The following is a 16,727-nucleotide window of genomic DNA, read 5'->3' as shown; positions in this document are numbered from 1 at the left end:
CTGCTCAATATGGCTGCTCTGACTCACTACATTCCCCTGGGGTCACTGCGGGACTGCAGCGCTCTTGCTGTCTCTCTCGCTCTCTCCAGCTCGCTCGTTTTCTCTCTCTTCTCCCTTTGTGGCTAAAATGAGCTAATTTTTTTTTTCTCCTTCTCTGCCCTCCCTCCCCAGTTTGAAACAATAGCAAAGTCTTCTGCTGGAGCGGACACGGGTTAGGAAGGCCGCGGTCACAGATGTGTCAGGTGCTCCAAGCGCCCAAATCCTGTATGGCTTGAACGTGGGTCTGGCCATCCTAACCGGCTTTTTCAGAGCTTCCCATCTGCCTTAACTCTTTCTGGCCAGGAGCAAAGCCAAAGGGGTTGATCAGGGCTGTGCCAATCTGAACGAAGGAGGGACTGGAGAACAGAATGAGGCTTGTTGCTGAAATGCATGCAGCAGAATCTTCCATAAAGGGAGAGATGCTTTTAAAACCTGCCTTGCAGTGCATCTCGAGCACATGAGACTTGGGGCATGTCAGCTGGACTGTGCCAAACCTCGTCAGTATAACCCCCTGACGTGCACCATCTTCTCAGTCACCCACTGGTCATGATGGGATGCCAAAGCTTTGTGCTTAATAACACACCAGTTCCATTTAATTTTGTGTGTGTTTCATCTTGTATCTGCAAGGAAAACATGTGCGCGCACACACAAAACGAAGGGGAGCAGGAACGGTTTAGTGGCTCATCAGTCATTCCCCAGCTCAGAAGAACTGCAAAGAGGAAGCAGAAATTCATCTGTGTTCTCATCGCAGCTGTTCAGAGCAGACAGAACTACAGAACCGTTACCCACAATGCTTCAGCCCTGAGGTCAATGGAGTCTAAATGTTGTCCTCTGAGTGATTTTTTTTTTTTTTTTTTTTTTTTTCCCTCTTCTTCCTTGTAAATTGCTGCCACTTTGCCTCTGCAGAAGGGCAGCAGTTTCTCACAAATGGATTGATCAGCTTTTTTCCAGCAGGCAGCTTCAAAAGCATAAACGCTTTTCCCTGGTTGCTGTGTGTGTGTGTCGGGGGGGGGGGGGGGGGGGGAGGAGGTTAGTTATGGAAGACCCAGGGTGCTCCTATCATGATAGTCAAAAAGACTCTTATTTCCCCATGATCCTTTTTAGCCTGAGCTTTGGCCTTGTGGTTTATGAAGTCATGAGAATTTCGCTCAGTCAGATTGGCTGCATTATTTTTTTTCTCCCTAAGGGTCTGTTTAGTTGGTGGAGAGTGGCAAACAATAGGATAATCTAGAGGCAGCTGTCTCCGAGTTTAGCTCCTCCTAACCCCACCCCCCAAAATCTATCTCTGGAAAGAAGCTAGCATCAATGATTAAACACTATGTTAAAAAAAAAAATTAAATCCATTGCCCGTTTGCTGCGTCTATTGTAAGGTGGAGCCTTGCAGCTTCACCAGCAACGTGAACTGCAGGAACTTGAAAGAACTGCTAGACCCCCTGTAGCCCATCTCTGCTCATGGCAGGCGCAGGGTTTGGATCCAAGCGCAAGAACTGCTGCCAACCTGCGTTGCCCTCTGTATTCACGGTTGGCGGTGGTGGTGGCTGCTGCTGGTTGTTGATCTGAATGGAGAATGAGTCATTTTCTTGGAAAGCCCAGCAGCAGTGTTGCATGGGGAGGTTTCTGGGTAGAATGGGAGCAGCGCTGAGCTGGACTGTTTGTTCTTTAATGAATTCATACAAGGAGAAGGAAAAAATGTGATTAGACTAGAATGTGGGGCAGAAAATGCTTAACGCTTTCAGGGTGTAGGGGGCTGGGATACCCCTCTCCTTGGGTGGTAGTGCTGCTGCAGGAGGGCATGTGGAAGGAAGGAGGGGAGGGCGCGGTGACATGGATGGTGCTTGCGTCACACAGCCTAGCAGGAATGTTTGTTGAAGTGAGCGTGACTGTGAGTCACTGGGATGGTGCACAAACTTCCCTGTTGGCGCGGCTCCCTTAGCTCTCTTCCTCTGTGTTTTAGATGAAGACTGGCCCTTTCGCTGAACACTCCAACCAGCTGTGGAACATCAGCGCTGTACCTTCCTGGTCCAAAGTGAACCAGGGTCTCATCCGCATGTACAAGGCAGAGGTGAGTGAAGGGGAAGGAGAGATGAGTGTGGTCTCACCTGATCCGGCATGCAACTCCTGCCTTGCAGGGCACAGCAACCTTTCAGATTGGCTCTTCTGTTCTTCTGCTAGTGCATCTCTTCCTACACAGCACCTCCTTCAAGCTGGGTGCAGGGCACCTCAGAGCTCCTACAGAGCCAGCAATCATCCACTGACTTTTTGCGCCAAGAGGCTAAGGCTTGCGTACAGCACCACCCTCCTATGCTGCTTCCCATAGTGCCCCCTGGTGGGAGAGTCTGGATCTAGAGCCTGTGGCAAGCTCCTCCCATACATACTGTACACTGATACATATAACATCTCTTCTGAGAGGCTGGGCCTGGACTACCTCTGAGCTTCCCCCAAAGCTAACACACTTACCTCAGTCTTTAGATGATGTTCGCCTTTGTTCATCTCTCTCTTTTTCTCTCGTGCTAATTCTAGGTGTCCTGATTAAGAGCTGTTGCTTGAAGCAAATGTACTGCTGATCCATACCCAGGAATTGCCCAAACTGAACTAGATCAGTTGCCCACCCGCCCTGTGGAGACTCCTGAACCCATCTGAGTGTCTGCTCTTGATTGCAGCTTGCCCACATTGTCAGACACCAAATCAGTTAAATCAATGCAGCTTTGGTGTGTAGACAAGGCCACAGCCGCAGCCTGCCTTCCCCTCAGCCCTGTTGCTCCACTGTGCGGTCAGCCCATGAGACTTGCTCTGTAAACCTTGACCTGGGGGATTGGGCAGCTGTGGCTGTAACATCTCTCTCCTTCCCCCCCACCTACATGTACACCTCTTGCGGCACTTAAGGAAGCTGGACAGGCACTTCCACCTATATTGCGCCTCCGAGGGAAGGACGGGGGAGCTGTAGGCCGAAGGAACTGTTCTGCTGCTGGGGAAGCACATTGGCATGGCTCAGCGGCAGGGTTCTGGTCATGGGCCTGTGCAGGGTTAGAAGACGGCGGGATGCCATGAGCTAGTGCCCTTCCCTTCCTGTGTGGCACTCTGTACAGTGTAGCTGCCTGGCACTGGAGGCACCATCGCTCCCCACGTGTAGGATTTGAAGGGGTTAATATCCTCCTCGGTGCTCTCAGGTCCAAAGCAGGCCATGCCCCTATCACCAGGAGATAAGGCAGAGTCTTGACTAAGCAGCACCACTCAGTGCGAGTGCATGAAAGGGTTAACTGTGCCTATCCTCCTCCACTCTCTCCCTTCCCTTCTCCCCTCCCCCTTCCCTTCCTCTGAGCTTCACATCCTGTGTTTAGGTTCCAGCCCACATACCTCTCTAATCTGTGAGGCGTCACTCCCAGGGACCATGTTGGCTCCTTCCGGCTGCAGCTCAGCTTTCCTCTGAAGAGCTGGGATCGCCAGGCAGTGGGGTAATGCCCCCACACACACACTGCTCCCTTGCTTCTCTGGCTCCTTCAGCTCAGCGGCTTTGTGCTGCCTCCTGTGTCTACACCAGAGCCACAGCAAGTGCCAGTCCTGCTCCCGGGGCTGGGGCCTCTGCCCTGTAAGAAACCCGAGGCCAAATTCTCTGGGGTGACCCATCCGAGCCTGTGGTTACCCTAGCAGAGGATGTGGCTCCAAGAGGACTATTAAAGCACACCGGGGTTCTCCAACCTACCAAGGTGTGAGAGTGACTTGCTTGCTGTTTACCCCTAACCCGGCCCTTGCCTTTGGGCTATTTTCCTATCATAAATATATGCAAACTGCTACTACTCCTGGCTAGTGCTCTGAGTGCAGGACTCAGTAAGCCTGGAACGCCTGCGTCCAATCCTGCCTCTGACACAGACTCCTCCTCTGGGCTACAGCAAATCTCTTCACCTCTTGCTTTCGCAGGACTGCCAAGGAACTGTCTCTGTCTGTGAAGCACTTTTTGAGACTGGGAAGTGGTCATGGTGTCTGGCCATTTCAAGGGGGGTGTATGCTAAATGTATCCTCATCCCTGACATCCTTTGGGAGCTGTGACCAAGACACCAACATTAATACTAAATCTTACATCTGTGTAGTGCCTTCCTTCCTTCCTTCCTACAGTTACTGACTGAAATGCAAACTACGCACAGGCACCTGGATACAATGCTAATGGGTGCTCTTGAAATGCCTAGAGAGATGCATCCACCTCTGGGGAGAAATGCAGAAGCTTTTAACCTGTGTGCGATATCATGATACAGTAGTTTAGGAAAGAAGTGGAAAAATGCAGAGTACAGTTGAAATTTGCAGGACTTATTTTGACAGGATGAACCTTTTGACAAGGACAATAGGGTTAATGCTCCTGTTTAAAAAGTGCTTTTGGCTCTCCAGTAACCACGAGTGGCTAGGATCTCATCTTCTCCAAAAGGCCCTCACACCACACAGGGCGCTCTGAATGCCACGATGGGCCCTTCGCTTGGTGTGGATACAGACTCACCAGCACCATTTCCTGCTAGCTACTTTGGACGTCTCCCATTCAGCTACTGATTCCAGCAGTTTCTGCTCCGTTTGTGAGATCAGACAGGAGCATAGCAGATGATGCTGGGCATTGCTTTTAGCCATAATGGTGTGGGTGTTTTGGTCTTTTTATTTTTAGGGGTTTTTTTTACTATGGCTGAGCAAATTTTAGCCAAGAACTTCCAAAAGTGATGAGTAATTTTTTAGTTTGGGTGTCCAACTTGAGGCACCTTGAGATAGCAGTGAGCCTCCACCCTTTGAAAATCAAGCCCCCTCAAGATGTCTCAAGTTGGGCACCTAAAATCACTCTTGAAAATCTTAGCCCTTAGCTACTGGTCCCTGAAACAAGTTTATATTTCCTCCCAGCAGCACTGCATTTGCCAACCCTTCCTTCTGCCATCCCTACCTCTCTCTCTCTCTCTCTCTCTCTCTCCATGCTGCCAATCATAGCAGACAATACTTAGGTAAAGAGAGCTCCTAATTGCTGGTTTGAATCTTCGTTCATCCCCCAGGCAGGCAGCTGCTGTTGACAGAGCTGGGGGGGGATTTGCATTCTTGTTCTTTCTCACTTGTGAACGCTCACTCTTTCTCACTGCTCTCTCAGGCTGGCTAAGATCTGAGCAAGGCCACTGACTTTTTCTTCCCCCATGGCTTCTTGCTGTTGATTAGATTACATTAACTCAATCTTCAGTATGGAGGCACCAAGCCAGCAATGTTCCAGCTATTTAACGGCTTCTCAGGTATATGTCTGCTGTGATTGATGGTGAGAAGCATCCAATGTCATCCAAACACTGAAGTGCTGCCACATTATCCTAACAGGCAAGTGGAGCCAGCAAGAAAGAAGGGGAAGGGGTCATTCTTTACCAGTTGTCCTGGAGAAGATGGAAGTCCATCCACTCAAAACTATTTGATGCCACATAACAATATGGGGCAACTGTCAAGAATAAGATCTAAGATCTGGATCGTTTAGAAGGCAAACTGGTTGCATCTTTCTCATCTTTGCACCTCTCTGACTCTTGAATGCAGCAAACCTAAAATAGGAATGATTCCCTTGCGAGTGGGATATGTTCTCTGGATCCAAGGATTCTGTGCACAAGGCCTGTGGATGGGGCAGTGGGTTGCAAACAAAGTATCTTCTGCCTTTTTTAAATGGATGAAGTTTTTGGCTGGAAGTGAGAGGGACTTTTCTTATCCTCTTTTCCATCAAAGGACAGAGAATGGAGCATGGCTAATGCAGCAGCTGTGGTGTGTTCTCCTGAGCCTACTCTGAATTTCCTGTCCTTTCCCTCTCAGCTGCAGTCAAATGGGGAATACTTTCCATCAGGACTAGTCTAGTCCCAATCCCATCTGCAAAGGCTGCAGGAGAGACACTAATCCTGCTTCTGCTGGTGCTGGAGGAGGAGAGGTCTCTTTGCTGAACCGCTGGCCTCGCTTTCCAGCAGGGTGGCTGGAGGAGGAGTCCCTGCCTCTTGTGGAGCTCCTCAGTTTACCTTGCACATGTTTGAGGCCCAGGTGCTGTGCCAGAAGTAGCATGTAGTGGACTAAATACCCATGCTTTGCTTTAGTGGTGGAATCTGTTCAGCAGGAACCCAAACGAGCCAAGTTCTACAGCAACACATCTCCTGTAGAACCTCTGGGGGCAGTGGAGATACTAGAAGCCACCTCAGCTCCACCCACCCGGGTCTTAAGGCTTCAGTTTGCTCTCTCCTTCCTCTGGCTCAGCTTCGCTTACATGTTCTCACAGCTTTCCAGCTCTGCTTCCCTGAAGGCTCCTCAGCATTTGCAGGGGCTTCCTCCAGGGTTACTATTTCCCCAGCAGGTATTCAGCCCTGCCGTATCCCACCTCCGGTCTCAGAACCTTTCCAGCTTGTTTTGGTTTCTGTGCATTGTGAAGAAGTTGAATTCTGCTGGAAGCAGCCTGACCTCTGGCCCTTGCTGGAATTCCACAGGCCTGGGGGCCTTCTCAGAAATCCCTCTGCTTCCCCGATGACGACAGCACCATGACAGCTGCCTGCCTCTGGCTGTAAACCCCGTCTGTGCTCCGCACTGGGGGAGGGTGAGCTGTTGTCCTTCCCCCCAGGAGCCATGCAAGTGCTTGCTGGTTTCCGGCATGCCAGCAATGGATCTTTCAGTTCTGTTAGTGGAGACAAAGGCCCGCTCGCCCACGGAAGGGTGTGCTGTCACAGTGCCAGGCCCCCTCGCAGGTACTGACTCCTGCCTCTCTCTTAAATACAAAATCAAGACTGCTTTAAAAGAAATGACTGCAGCAGAAGTGTTTGCCCCCTAGGCAGAAGGGCAGGGAGAACTGGGGCTCTCTGAGGAGGTTTCAGAAAATCTAGATGAACCTCTGGAAAAGGTGTCTGGATTTACATTCCCACATGATGGGATTGTTCCGGTTCTGCTGCAGTGTGGTGAGCAGCATTCCTGACTCGTCATCCCAATCCTCCAGCGTAGACCAGGCTTGAGATGGCTGTGCCTGTGGTGTGCCAGGGAAGTATGGCTGGGACAACGAGTGTATGGAGTGGTTCTCTTGCTTATCCTTATGGTTCAGCACATCGTCACAGGAGCGCTGCTTCTGCCAGCACTGTTTGGAGCGTTCACGTAACGTGTCTGCTGTCACCAGCCCATTCTGGGATTCCCGAAGGACCTATTCCGGAGTGCTTAGCTTCATTGTTGGAAATAGGCTCTTCTGGGAAACTTCCAAACACAAGGCACTGTGGGGTGCAAGGGAGTTAAGACAGGCTGCAGAACTCGTGACTTCCCATCCACGCTGGAAAGAGACAATGTCCAACTGCATCAGCTCAGCCTCACCTGAGCTAAAGATCGTGTCTCAGGTGTTGCAGTCAGTTGGTGTGACTGCTGCTTGTCGAATGTTTAGGACAAATGTTCATCCTCAGGGCCTTCCACCCAATGGTTGCTTTCAGTGCACCTTTACTTAGAGCCCAAGTGGAATACTCATCCAACGCAACAAGGCCTAAGCCCCGTGCAACCAGTGCTCAGATCGTCATGGCTTCCTCCTTTTAAAGTTAGTCAGAGCCTACACTAAAGGGTCGGTGAGACTGTGTTTTATTATTATTATTTTTTAATGCGTAAAAATACCCTCCTGCCTCTGTCCAGTTTCCCACACTCAGTTCTCCATTGAACAAGACTTCAGGAGACTGATGCCTACTGGTGCTGAGAGGAGAGAGTAAAGCTCCCTCTTCTAACTGACCAGAGAACGACTGGTGCTGTGGCATAAATCTCTTCCATTGAACTCCTGGTGGAGAGAGGATCTCCTGCGGGGGGAACCCAAGCTAGGAATTTGCTCGGAGCTCCCTGTATGCAGACTGGGGAGCAGGGGGGATGTGGTAGTGTTCTTCTAAGGGCACTTCTACACCTAAACGCTGGAGCTGCTCTGCTGTAGCGCGTCAGTGAAGATACTACCTATGCAGACGGTAGGGCTTCTCTCGTTGGGATAGGTAATCCACCTCTCCGAGAGGCAGCAACTAGAAGAATTCTTCTGTCGACTAGCCCTGTATGCTCAGGGTTAGGTCGGCTTAACTACGCTGCTCAGGAGTGTGGATTTTTCCCACTTGTGCATGACTTGTTTAAGGCAACCTTGTAGATCAGGCTTTACTCTGCTCACTCTTTTTAAGGTTTTATTCACAGCCATAATAGTGAGAGCTGGCTCTTTGGAATCTACAGCCTGGCCTACACAAGGAAATTAGGTCGGTTATAACTACATAGCTCAGGGGTGTGAAAAGCAGACCCACTCCCTAGTGTAGACAGGGCTAGTCGATGGGAGAATTCTCCCATCAATCCAGCTGTTGCCTTTCCGGGAGGTGGAGTTACCTTGCCAAGGGGAGAACTCCTCCCGTCAGTGTAGGTAGTATCTTCACTGAGACAGACAGGCCCTAACATTCTGGAGAGCAAGTTACTAGCTTCAGGGAGGTGTTGACATGGTGTATTGGTTGTTTCCATGCCCTGTCTCAATGCCAGTGCATATGGCTTCCACTGGGTAACCAGGCTGGAGAACATCGTAGAACGACCAGCCTAACCCACACAGGCAGGGTCCCCAGGCCCTGCTGCCAAGACAAGAGCCCAACTAAAAATAGCACCAGCAGCAGCTGCCTCTGCAGAGTGAAGTGCTCAGTTCCAGTGCTGCAGGCGGATTGCACCTTCTCTCTCTGTGGGCGCTCCTTTCTGCTGCTTCCTGGCCTGTCTGTGGTGTGTAGTGCGGTGGGTTCCTGCTGCCGCCCCTTCTGCATTGGGAGCGCACCTGGCATGCAGTCTGGTTCACGTTCACCCCATGAGCATTGTCCTCACTTGTTGGCAGCGGGTGTTGGTGTGAGGCAGTTGAGGGACCTATTCGCTGGGGCGGAGGGAGCTGGGTGTAGCCCTGCTGCCCTGTAAGCTGTAGAACTCCCCAGGATATGATGGTGACACATCCCACTGTGCCGTAATGGAGTGAGCCCTTCACAAGCCTGGGTTCCCTGTGCTGGATCGGATACCCCTCTTGATCCCCTTTGAAAATCTTTTCCATTTATTCTACTCCCTCTCTGCAGGGAATGGCCATTTTAGAATCTAAATGGTGCTGCCCATTTCTGTTGGCACCAGATCCTTGTGCCCTAGCAGAGGAGAATGCCCTCCAGCCCCGCTCTCTGTCCCAGTTCAGAGCGCAATTGCTCCTTCAGCAGCGGTTGTTGCCATGCACTGCAGAGACGGATGCTCACGCAAATGTGAGTCTTGCATGCCCCTCTGGGCCGTGACAAGGATCCACTTCATACCCCTCCATAGGAAAGGCCAGGTGCTGAGAGACTGCTACAAAGGCCTTTCCTTTGATCCAGCTCATTCCTCTTGACACTTGACCTTGCCAATGGCAAAGTATCCAAAATTAATCCTTTTTTTTTTTTTTAATAGCGCACAGATTCACCCGCTCCCACTCTCGGCCATGCGCCCTGCTTTGGATTAAACCCACTGGCTTTCCTTCTGTTCTCTTCAGATGTGTGGAAGCAGGTCACGTTCCTCCACTCCCATTGTGGCTGTGCATCTGTCTCATTCCCAAGCTCGCAGGAAGCAGTTGTGTGGCCTGAGGTGTGATGCCTGGCTGGAGAGCCCTACCTCACAGCTAGTTTGCTTTGCACACCCTTTTCCCTTCCAGGTGTTCTTCTTTCATTCCTCGGACTCTCTCTCCTCCTGCCTTTACTTGGGTTTGGCCTGACCACAGCCTGTTCCCTTGGGAAACGCCTCTTGCGAGGTGCACGGGTTGGTTGTATGCTCTGCGTTGGAGCCACCGTCCCTGCTTGTGCAACTGCAAACATGGGACCCTGACAGATCCTTGTGTTGGCTTTGTGGGAGTTCTTCTCTGCTCCTCCTTCTCTTTCAGGAACAGCAGGAGGGAGCAAGCACACTCCTTTACGTCCTGTCCCTGCATGTTCATTGGGGGAGTTGGTACTGTACACCTGGGTCTCAGAGGAGCAGCATCTCCTTCCCATGGCCGTCCCATTAGCAAGTGGCCTGAGTTACATCAGTGTTAACAGAAAAGGTCACATGCTAGAAAATATTGTTCCAGATGGTGCCCAGTGCGACTGAAACCTTATCCAGAGGGCCCAAAGATGAGGTGCCTAAAATGATTAGGGGCATGGAGAGCTCACTCTGGGAGAACAGAGTGAAAAGACTTGGGTGGTTAGGGGACTGATAAAAAGAGAACACAACAGAGGTATATAAAATAATGAATTGGATGGAGAAAGTCAGTCGATACGTCTGTCTCTCAAAATAAGGGTTCAGCCTGTGCAGTTGAAAGGCAACGGATCTAAAAGCAAAACAAAAAAAAGGAAATATGGTTTTGGACAATGTATAATTAACGTGGGAAACTCATTTCTGCAAAACATTTGAATTCAAGAGGCCAGAACTGCCGATCCCAGAGCGAGCTGAGGTGGCAAATCTCTTCCCCACATAGATTTCTGTAACTCCCCGTGTGTTCTTTGCCCCTGGATCTTTATTGTGGCAAGGTGGTGAACTTAAAGGTATTGATAGAGACATGGCTACTGAGGTAAATCGCCCTCCTCTGCTTCCACTGACACTCAGGGCCTGAATGTCCGAAGGGCTAAGCTCTCGAAGTCCAGCGGAGGACAAGGGGTATTATGGGCACTCAGAATCAAGGCCATGGTGTCTCTGGAATGAGCTGAGGGAGAGTCCTCAAGCTAGCTCTTCCTTCGCAGCCCCTCTGGATCTCAGAGCTGAGCTGCCCTGTGTTTGTTGCCCACATGGGTTCCTGAGCCCCAATCTCAGGTTGGAAGTGGGTTAACTCTGGGTTGTTTGTTCAAGTGGAAATGTGCTCTGGTTTTCTCTGCTTCTGGTGGGGATGATCCCCTGCCTGCAGCACGCTGGTTTTACACCTCTTCTTCTCTGTTCCCGCAGTGCCTGGAGAAGTTTCCTGTGATCCAGCACTTTAAGTTTGGCAGCCTGCTTCCTATCCAGCCTGTCACATCTTAGAGACCATGGGAGGAGTCGATGCAGTGGAGACAACAGTGCGGCGCTCGTCCTCCTCCTCCTCCCTTCCTCCTCCTCACCTCTCCAGCCCCACAGCCCATTCATCCCTTTGTATTTACAACTAGAGAAAGTTACAAAGCACTTAGCGACCTTGCATGAAAGAAGTGACCAAGAGCAGCTGCTCATGCAAGTGCTCCCCACGCTGACTAGAAAGGGACAAAACCAGGGCTGGGCTTCTAGCCTCCACTGCGTTCAGTCTTACACTGTTCGTGGCTCGAAGGGCTGCCGTATACTGAGCTGGGCGTGAGGGTGGCTTGAATGGGGTTTGGGTAGGGGATACATTTAGTATGGCTTTACAAGAAGACCTCTGCTTTTTATCCCCTGGAGGTAGGGGGTTGGGAAGGGGAGGAAGATATGTAGTGGGGGTGGGGTGGTTACAGTTTCACTGGAATCTTTTGCTGTCTTGTTTGAGGAACCCAAGGTGTGTAGACCAGGCCTTCGATTCCATTTAAAAAAAAAAAAAGCCATTTCTCGCTGTTATGGCTGTGAAGAAAACCTTAAAAAGAGGTCCTGGAGTGTGAATGTGCCTGGTGTCAGGAGGCCCCCAGTGTCTCTGCTGCTGCCTTTGCTTGCAAAGGGTGTTCTGCAAGGGGTAGGAGAAGTGGTCGGAAATCCCTGTGGGTCACATGAAGCCAGGGTGCTCTCTCTCCCCTAGCCTGCGTAAGAAAATTTTGTCTTTTTCTCCTCCAACTTCTATCCCTGGCAAACTTCCTTGAGTCTTCCTTTCACACCACCGTGTCCTCTCCAGGGTACCAGCTGGGAGCCCCACCCCTGCCAGCCTAGGTCCTAGAATGCTGAGCTGGAGATGGGCTCGGGGGAAGGCTTTGGACACCAGCTGGTTGCATTTATATGGGAATGGCTCTACCAAGACACTGTTCTAGCAGAGCCTGAGCCAGTTACTTCCTCCCCTCGGTAGCTAACTCCACATCAGGTACACATGCCCTCTCCATCAGTACTCTGGGCTCAGCTGAGGCTGGGCACGGCTCCCTTCTCTACACCCACCTTTTCCTGGGCAGTGTTTAGCAGCCACTAGAATGGGGGCAGCTTTAATGTCCTCAGTGTAATTTATCATGGCTGCTTTTGCTTGATTATAAGTTGTAGTGACAGCCCTATAATAAGGGATTTTTCCCATTCAGTAGCACATCCCCACACACTGTAGACATTACTGTAGGCAATGCAGCATAGGGCAGGTATATTGGCTTTAAATCTATTATTTAACTGCTGGAAACAAAATGTGTGTCAATGTCCTGGGGCAGCCTTTTGCATTCTTAAAAAAAAGTCTTTCACCTCCCTCATTCCCTGCAACAGCTGCCACCCTACCGGGGCAAACTGTACAATTATTTTTACCAAAACCCCGTTAAAGCACCAGACATGCTCTGTGTTTCCCAAGATGGGCAGGTTGTTTAGAAGGCTTACTCAGCGTACTTAATTCATACAGTGGTTCTAGACTCTCCCTTCCAGTGGCTTAGACTTAGGGGCACCTCTGATTAAATGAGGGGCTTAGACATGCCTTTGGTAATTAGCAGTGCTAGAAAAGGAATGGCAGAAAACGGATGGGATGGATTTGAGGGTAAATCTTACATGTTCGCTTGGGTCTGACAAAGATTCTTTTTAAGTTCCTAGCTCGAGAGGGCAAGATTACTCCCAGGGTATTAATAAACATTGGGTTGGAGTGTGGCAGGGGTTAGCACCAACTGTGTGTAGCAGGGCTAGCAGGGGCACTTTTTTGTTTGGCTTTCTTAGCAAGTGCAATACCAGTTTTTCTCCCGCTCTGTCATCTGCAGCCAGCCTGCCTAACCTTTTCCATCTGAGCCCCTTGATTGCTATTAAATTATTGGAAAAAGTTTATTTTGCTCATGGAATTGGGTTTTTCACAATTTTCTCTTTGGCTGCATCCCCTGGAATGAGCCTCTTCCTTCTGTAAAGCTTGTGACCTGCTGCTGGGGGAAGAAGGGATGAGAAATGCATTTAAATTCAGGTGCAGTATCTGTTTCTTGGGCTAAAAAGGCAAACCCTGGCCAAGCTGCCGCTGTCCTCTCTATCCCAGTGCTTGGGCCTGAGGTAGTGCAGCGTGGGACAATTGCAGATGAACTGAATCTGCTGGTTTTGGTTTTTTACGTAGCGGCTTTATCAACTTACATTTTAAATAAAATGTGAAAAATCCATCCCTGTTTTACTCCTAAATCATTAACAGGATATCTCTGTAGAGTTAAATTACAAATAAATCCACTGGAAAAGTGACTTAGGAAGACTTTAACCTGTCAGGACCCCTGAGCATTCTATATTCTGGTGCTGTAGTTAAAAGGATGCAGTTCAGGGACCAGAGCACAGTGTTCTAGACCGAGGAGGCCTGGTTCTCATCTTGCCCTTACTGCCTCATTGCATGACCTTCGGCATGTTCTACCATGCAGTAAAACAGGTCTAATAATAGCTGCCTGGCAGACTGGGCATGACTTAGGCTGAGATTGTCAAAGTTGTCTAGGAGATTTGGACACCACATTCCCTTTCATTTTAATGGGAATTAGGCTTCCCATTCAAGCTAAATGAAAGCCGAGACCTCAATGTCTGCAGAGCTGTCTCCGATCCTTGTGAAAGATGCAACAAAAGTGCAAAATAGAGCACCAAAAGGGTACATTCCTTACATTGCATTAGGTTTTAGTGATGCCACCAACCTTTACTGGGGCCACCCTATAACTCTGGATGGGGGACATAAGGAGGGGCTAAGATGGAATTATTTATTTATGGACCATCTAAGTCTGCACCCTCATTCTGTTAAGGATTTGGAATCTTAAGCAGCTAGTGTTTGTGTGAATCCTATTGGTCCACCTTTAACTTGCCCTCAATAAGCTGGCAATAGGCTGCTTCCATTCCTTGATCATTACTGTGATCCCCGTCAGATCTCAACTGACGGCCTGTTTGGGTTTTGTCCCTTTCCCTGAGTGGTTCCACGTGCATGCATCACGCTACCTGAAGCACCACCTGGCTTCCCCCAGGTCTGCAAAAGCAATACCTGAGCATCCCACCTCCCCATGTTCTCCGATATTGTGGTTTTAATTAAAAATCTGTGTGTTTTGCACCTGGTGATTGTGTTCGACTGTGTTGGAATGGGGTTAGCCATTTGGTGGCTCTGCTTCCAAAGCTAATGGCTACAGCGCTGACTCTTGGGTGCTTTCTATCCCGGTCATTGATCGCTCACACCAAAAATGAATGGCCCTTGTGCTTAAGGATACATTTGTCTCATCCAGTTCAGTAGTTGGGCCTTCTCTGTTTGCATCATTATTGGATCTTTGTGTAAATTTACTACAAAACATACGCAACCAGCAAGGCCTGGAGGCCCACTCCCCTGCAGGCAACTACCTCATGGGGATTCCGAAACTCCCATGAGCTGAGCTAGGTCAGGTTCATTCTGAGGCAGGGTAAGAGCTGAACTGAAGCCATCTCCCCTGTGAGGCTGGCCTGCTGTGGAGTTGTAAAGCATGGCTTTATAGGATGGTTCAAGAGAACAGCTTTGTCTAGCTGAAATCTGTGGCTGGATCTTCTCAACGAGATAAACTGAACCTTGTAGAAGTTCTGAATAAACTCTAGTGTTACTGTCAATAGGTTATATCCTTCCCTTCTGTTTGGCCTGCCTGGCCTGGGTTTTCACGCTGCTCAGGGTGATAGTGCATCACGGGAAAGGACGGGACAACTGAGTTTCAGCTGTCACGTATAGCTACATGTTTTCTTTAAAGGTACTTGTATTTTCCTTAAACATCTCCCTGGGAGAATCAGCTGCATTATTGCAAAGAACAGATGCTCTGGGCTTCCCACCATCTTCCCCTCACACCACGGCCAAAATTCTTGAACAAAAAATAAAAAATTAGGTAGTCAGAATCTCTTAAACATCCATTTATCAAGGATTGGAGAATGTTTATATCAATTGCATTTAAACAGTATATTAATAAATCTCTTGCTAAAATCAGAACAAAGTCATTTCCACAAGCTTCCAGCTGTTGTTTATTGCAGTTGCACTCAAAATCCTTAATCAGGGTCAGGGCCTATTTGGGGTAGGTCGTGTACAAACACACAGGCAGACCTGGCCTCTGCCCTGAAGAGTTTGCAGTAGGTGGCTCTGATTTAGCAATGCATTTATGTGCTTAAGTCCTTATATAAGGATGGACTTACGCACATGTTTCAATGTTTTGCTGAATAAGCAAAGGAACTAGAAAAGGCCTATAAGCAAAGGAACTAGAAAAGGCCCTTGATTAGTTGGCATCTTTCTAGGATACCTAGGAAAAACATTAGAGCTCACTCCAAAATTCAAGGTATCCAATTAGGACAAAAGGTACGCTCTGTATTTGAATATGCAAATGATCCCTGAAAGAACCCCACTTGGTGCTATCATAGCAGCCAACTCCTTCGAAAAGTTGGGAAGTGATCAGGTTACAAATTTGGGCCCCAATCCTGCAAACGCTTGCATATCAATGGGACTAGTCATATGGATAAAGTTAAGAATGTGCATAAGCGGCTACAGTACCAGGGCCTTAATACGTCTACACTACAATAACAAACCCATGGACGGGCTTGCAGGGCTCAGCCTGGCTCAAGCCTGAGCCTGAATGTCTACACTGCAATTTTTAGCCCCACCGCCCAAGCCCTATGAACTAGAGTCATCTGACCTGGGCTAGCTGCGGGTCATTTATTGCAGTGTGGACGTATTAAGTTCCTGATCCTGCAATCACAACGAGGACAAAAGTAAAACCCTAGCTCTCAGCGGGCTTACGAACAGAGGAGGGGCCATTCTGGGTCAGACCATCTTGCCCAGTATCCTGTCTCTGACAGTGGCCCATACCAGTAATATTCCATTCAATGGGAATACTACTACAGGAAGAGTGCTGAATACTGCTACTGAAAACAGACACATCTTCTACATTCCTAAGAGTCAAAGAATAAATGGACACAAATCGGACATCAGGAAGGGTAACATACAAAAGCCAGTAGGAGAACACTTCAATCTTCCTGGACATTCTATAACAGATTTAAAAATAACCATACTTGAACAAGAAAACTTCAGAAACAGACTTCAAAGAGAAACTGCATAACTAAAATTCATTTGCAAATTTAACACCATTAATTTGGGCTTGAATAGGGACTGGGAGTGGCTGGCTCACTACAAAACCAACTTTGCCTCTCCTGGAATTGACACCTCCTCATCAATTATTGGGAGTGGAATACATCCACCCTGATTGAATTGGCCGTGCCAACACTGGTTCTCCACTTGTGAGGTAACTCCCTTCTCTTAGTATAGTAATGCCTGCATCTGTAATTTTCACTCCGTGCATCTGAAGAAGTGGATTTTTACTCATGAAAGCTTATGCCCAAATAAATCTTTAAATAGTCTTTAAGGTGCCACCGGACTTGTGTTTTTGTGGATTCAGACTAATATGGCTACCCCCTGATACTGTAATGGCAAAGAACCTTATAGAATTCTCTAGTGTACCACCTATCGAAAAAATCCAGCAAGCCTTAAGACATTGGAATATATCCCTCAGATTGACACTGGCCGGGTATAAGACACTAAAAGGAACATTCTGCTGAGATCCCTCCTTTTATTTCAAGTGCATTCTGACAGTGTATATCTGAATGTTTTTTTTAAGAAAGATCTGTTCATGTAG

At 48.9% G+C, this 16,727-nt stretch overlaps 1 protein-coding gene across 1 annotated transcript in view; it reads left to right on the top strand.

The window, feature by feature from the left end:
* Positions 1–14,154, top strand: part of PTPA (protein phosphatase 2 phosphatase activator) — a 41,316-nt gene extending 27,162 nt beyond the window's left edge. Inside the window, exons 9-10 of the mRNA XM_054007209.1 lie at positions 1,994–2,101; positions 10,942–14,154. Of these exons, the coding sequence (XP_053863184.1) occupies positions 1,994–2,101; positions 10,942–11,016 (183 nt within the window). The 3' untranslated portion in view covers positions 11,017–14,154. The remainder of the gene's footprint in view (positions 1–1,993; positions 2,102–10,941) is intronic.
* Positions 14,155–16,727: the final 2,573 nt, after the last annotated feature.

Source organism: Malaclemys terrapin, chromosome 17, assembly GCF_027887155.1.
Source record: "Malaclemys terrapin pileata isolate rMalTer1 chromosome 17, rMalTer1.hap1, whole genome shotgun sequence".
NCBI classification, from domain to species: domain Eukaryota; kingdom Metazoa; phylum Chordata; order Testudines; family Emydidae; genus Malaclemys; species Malaclemys terrapin.
The sequence above is the reverse complement of the archived record's forward strand: the minus strand, read 5'-3'. Positions and strand labels throughout refer to the sequence as shown.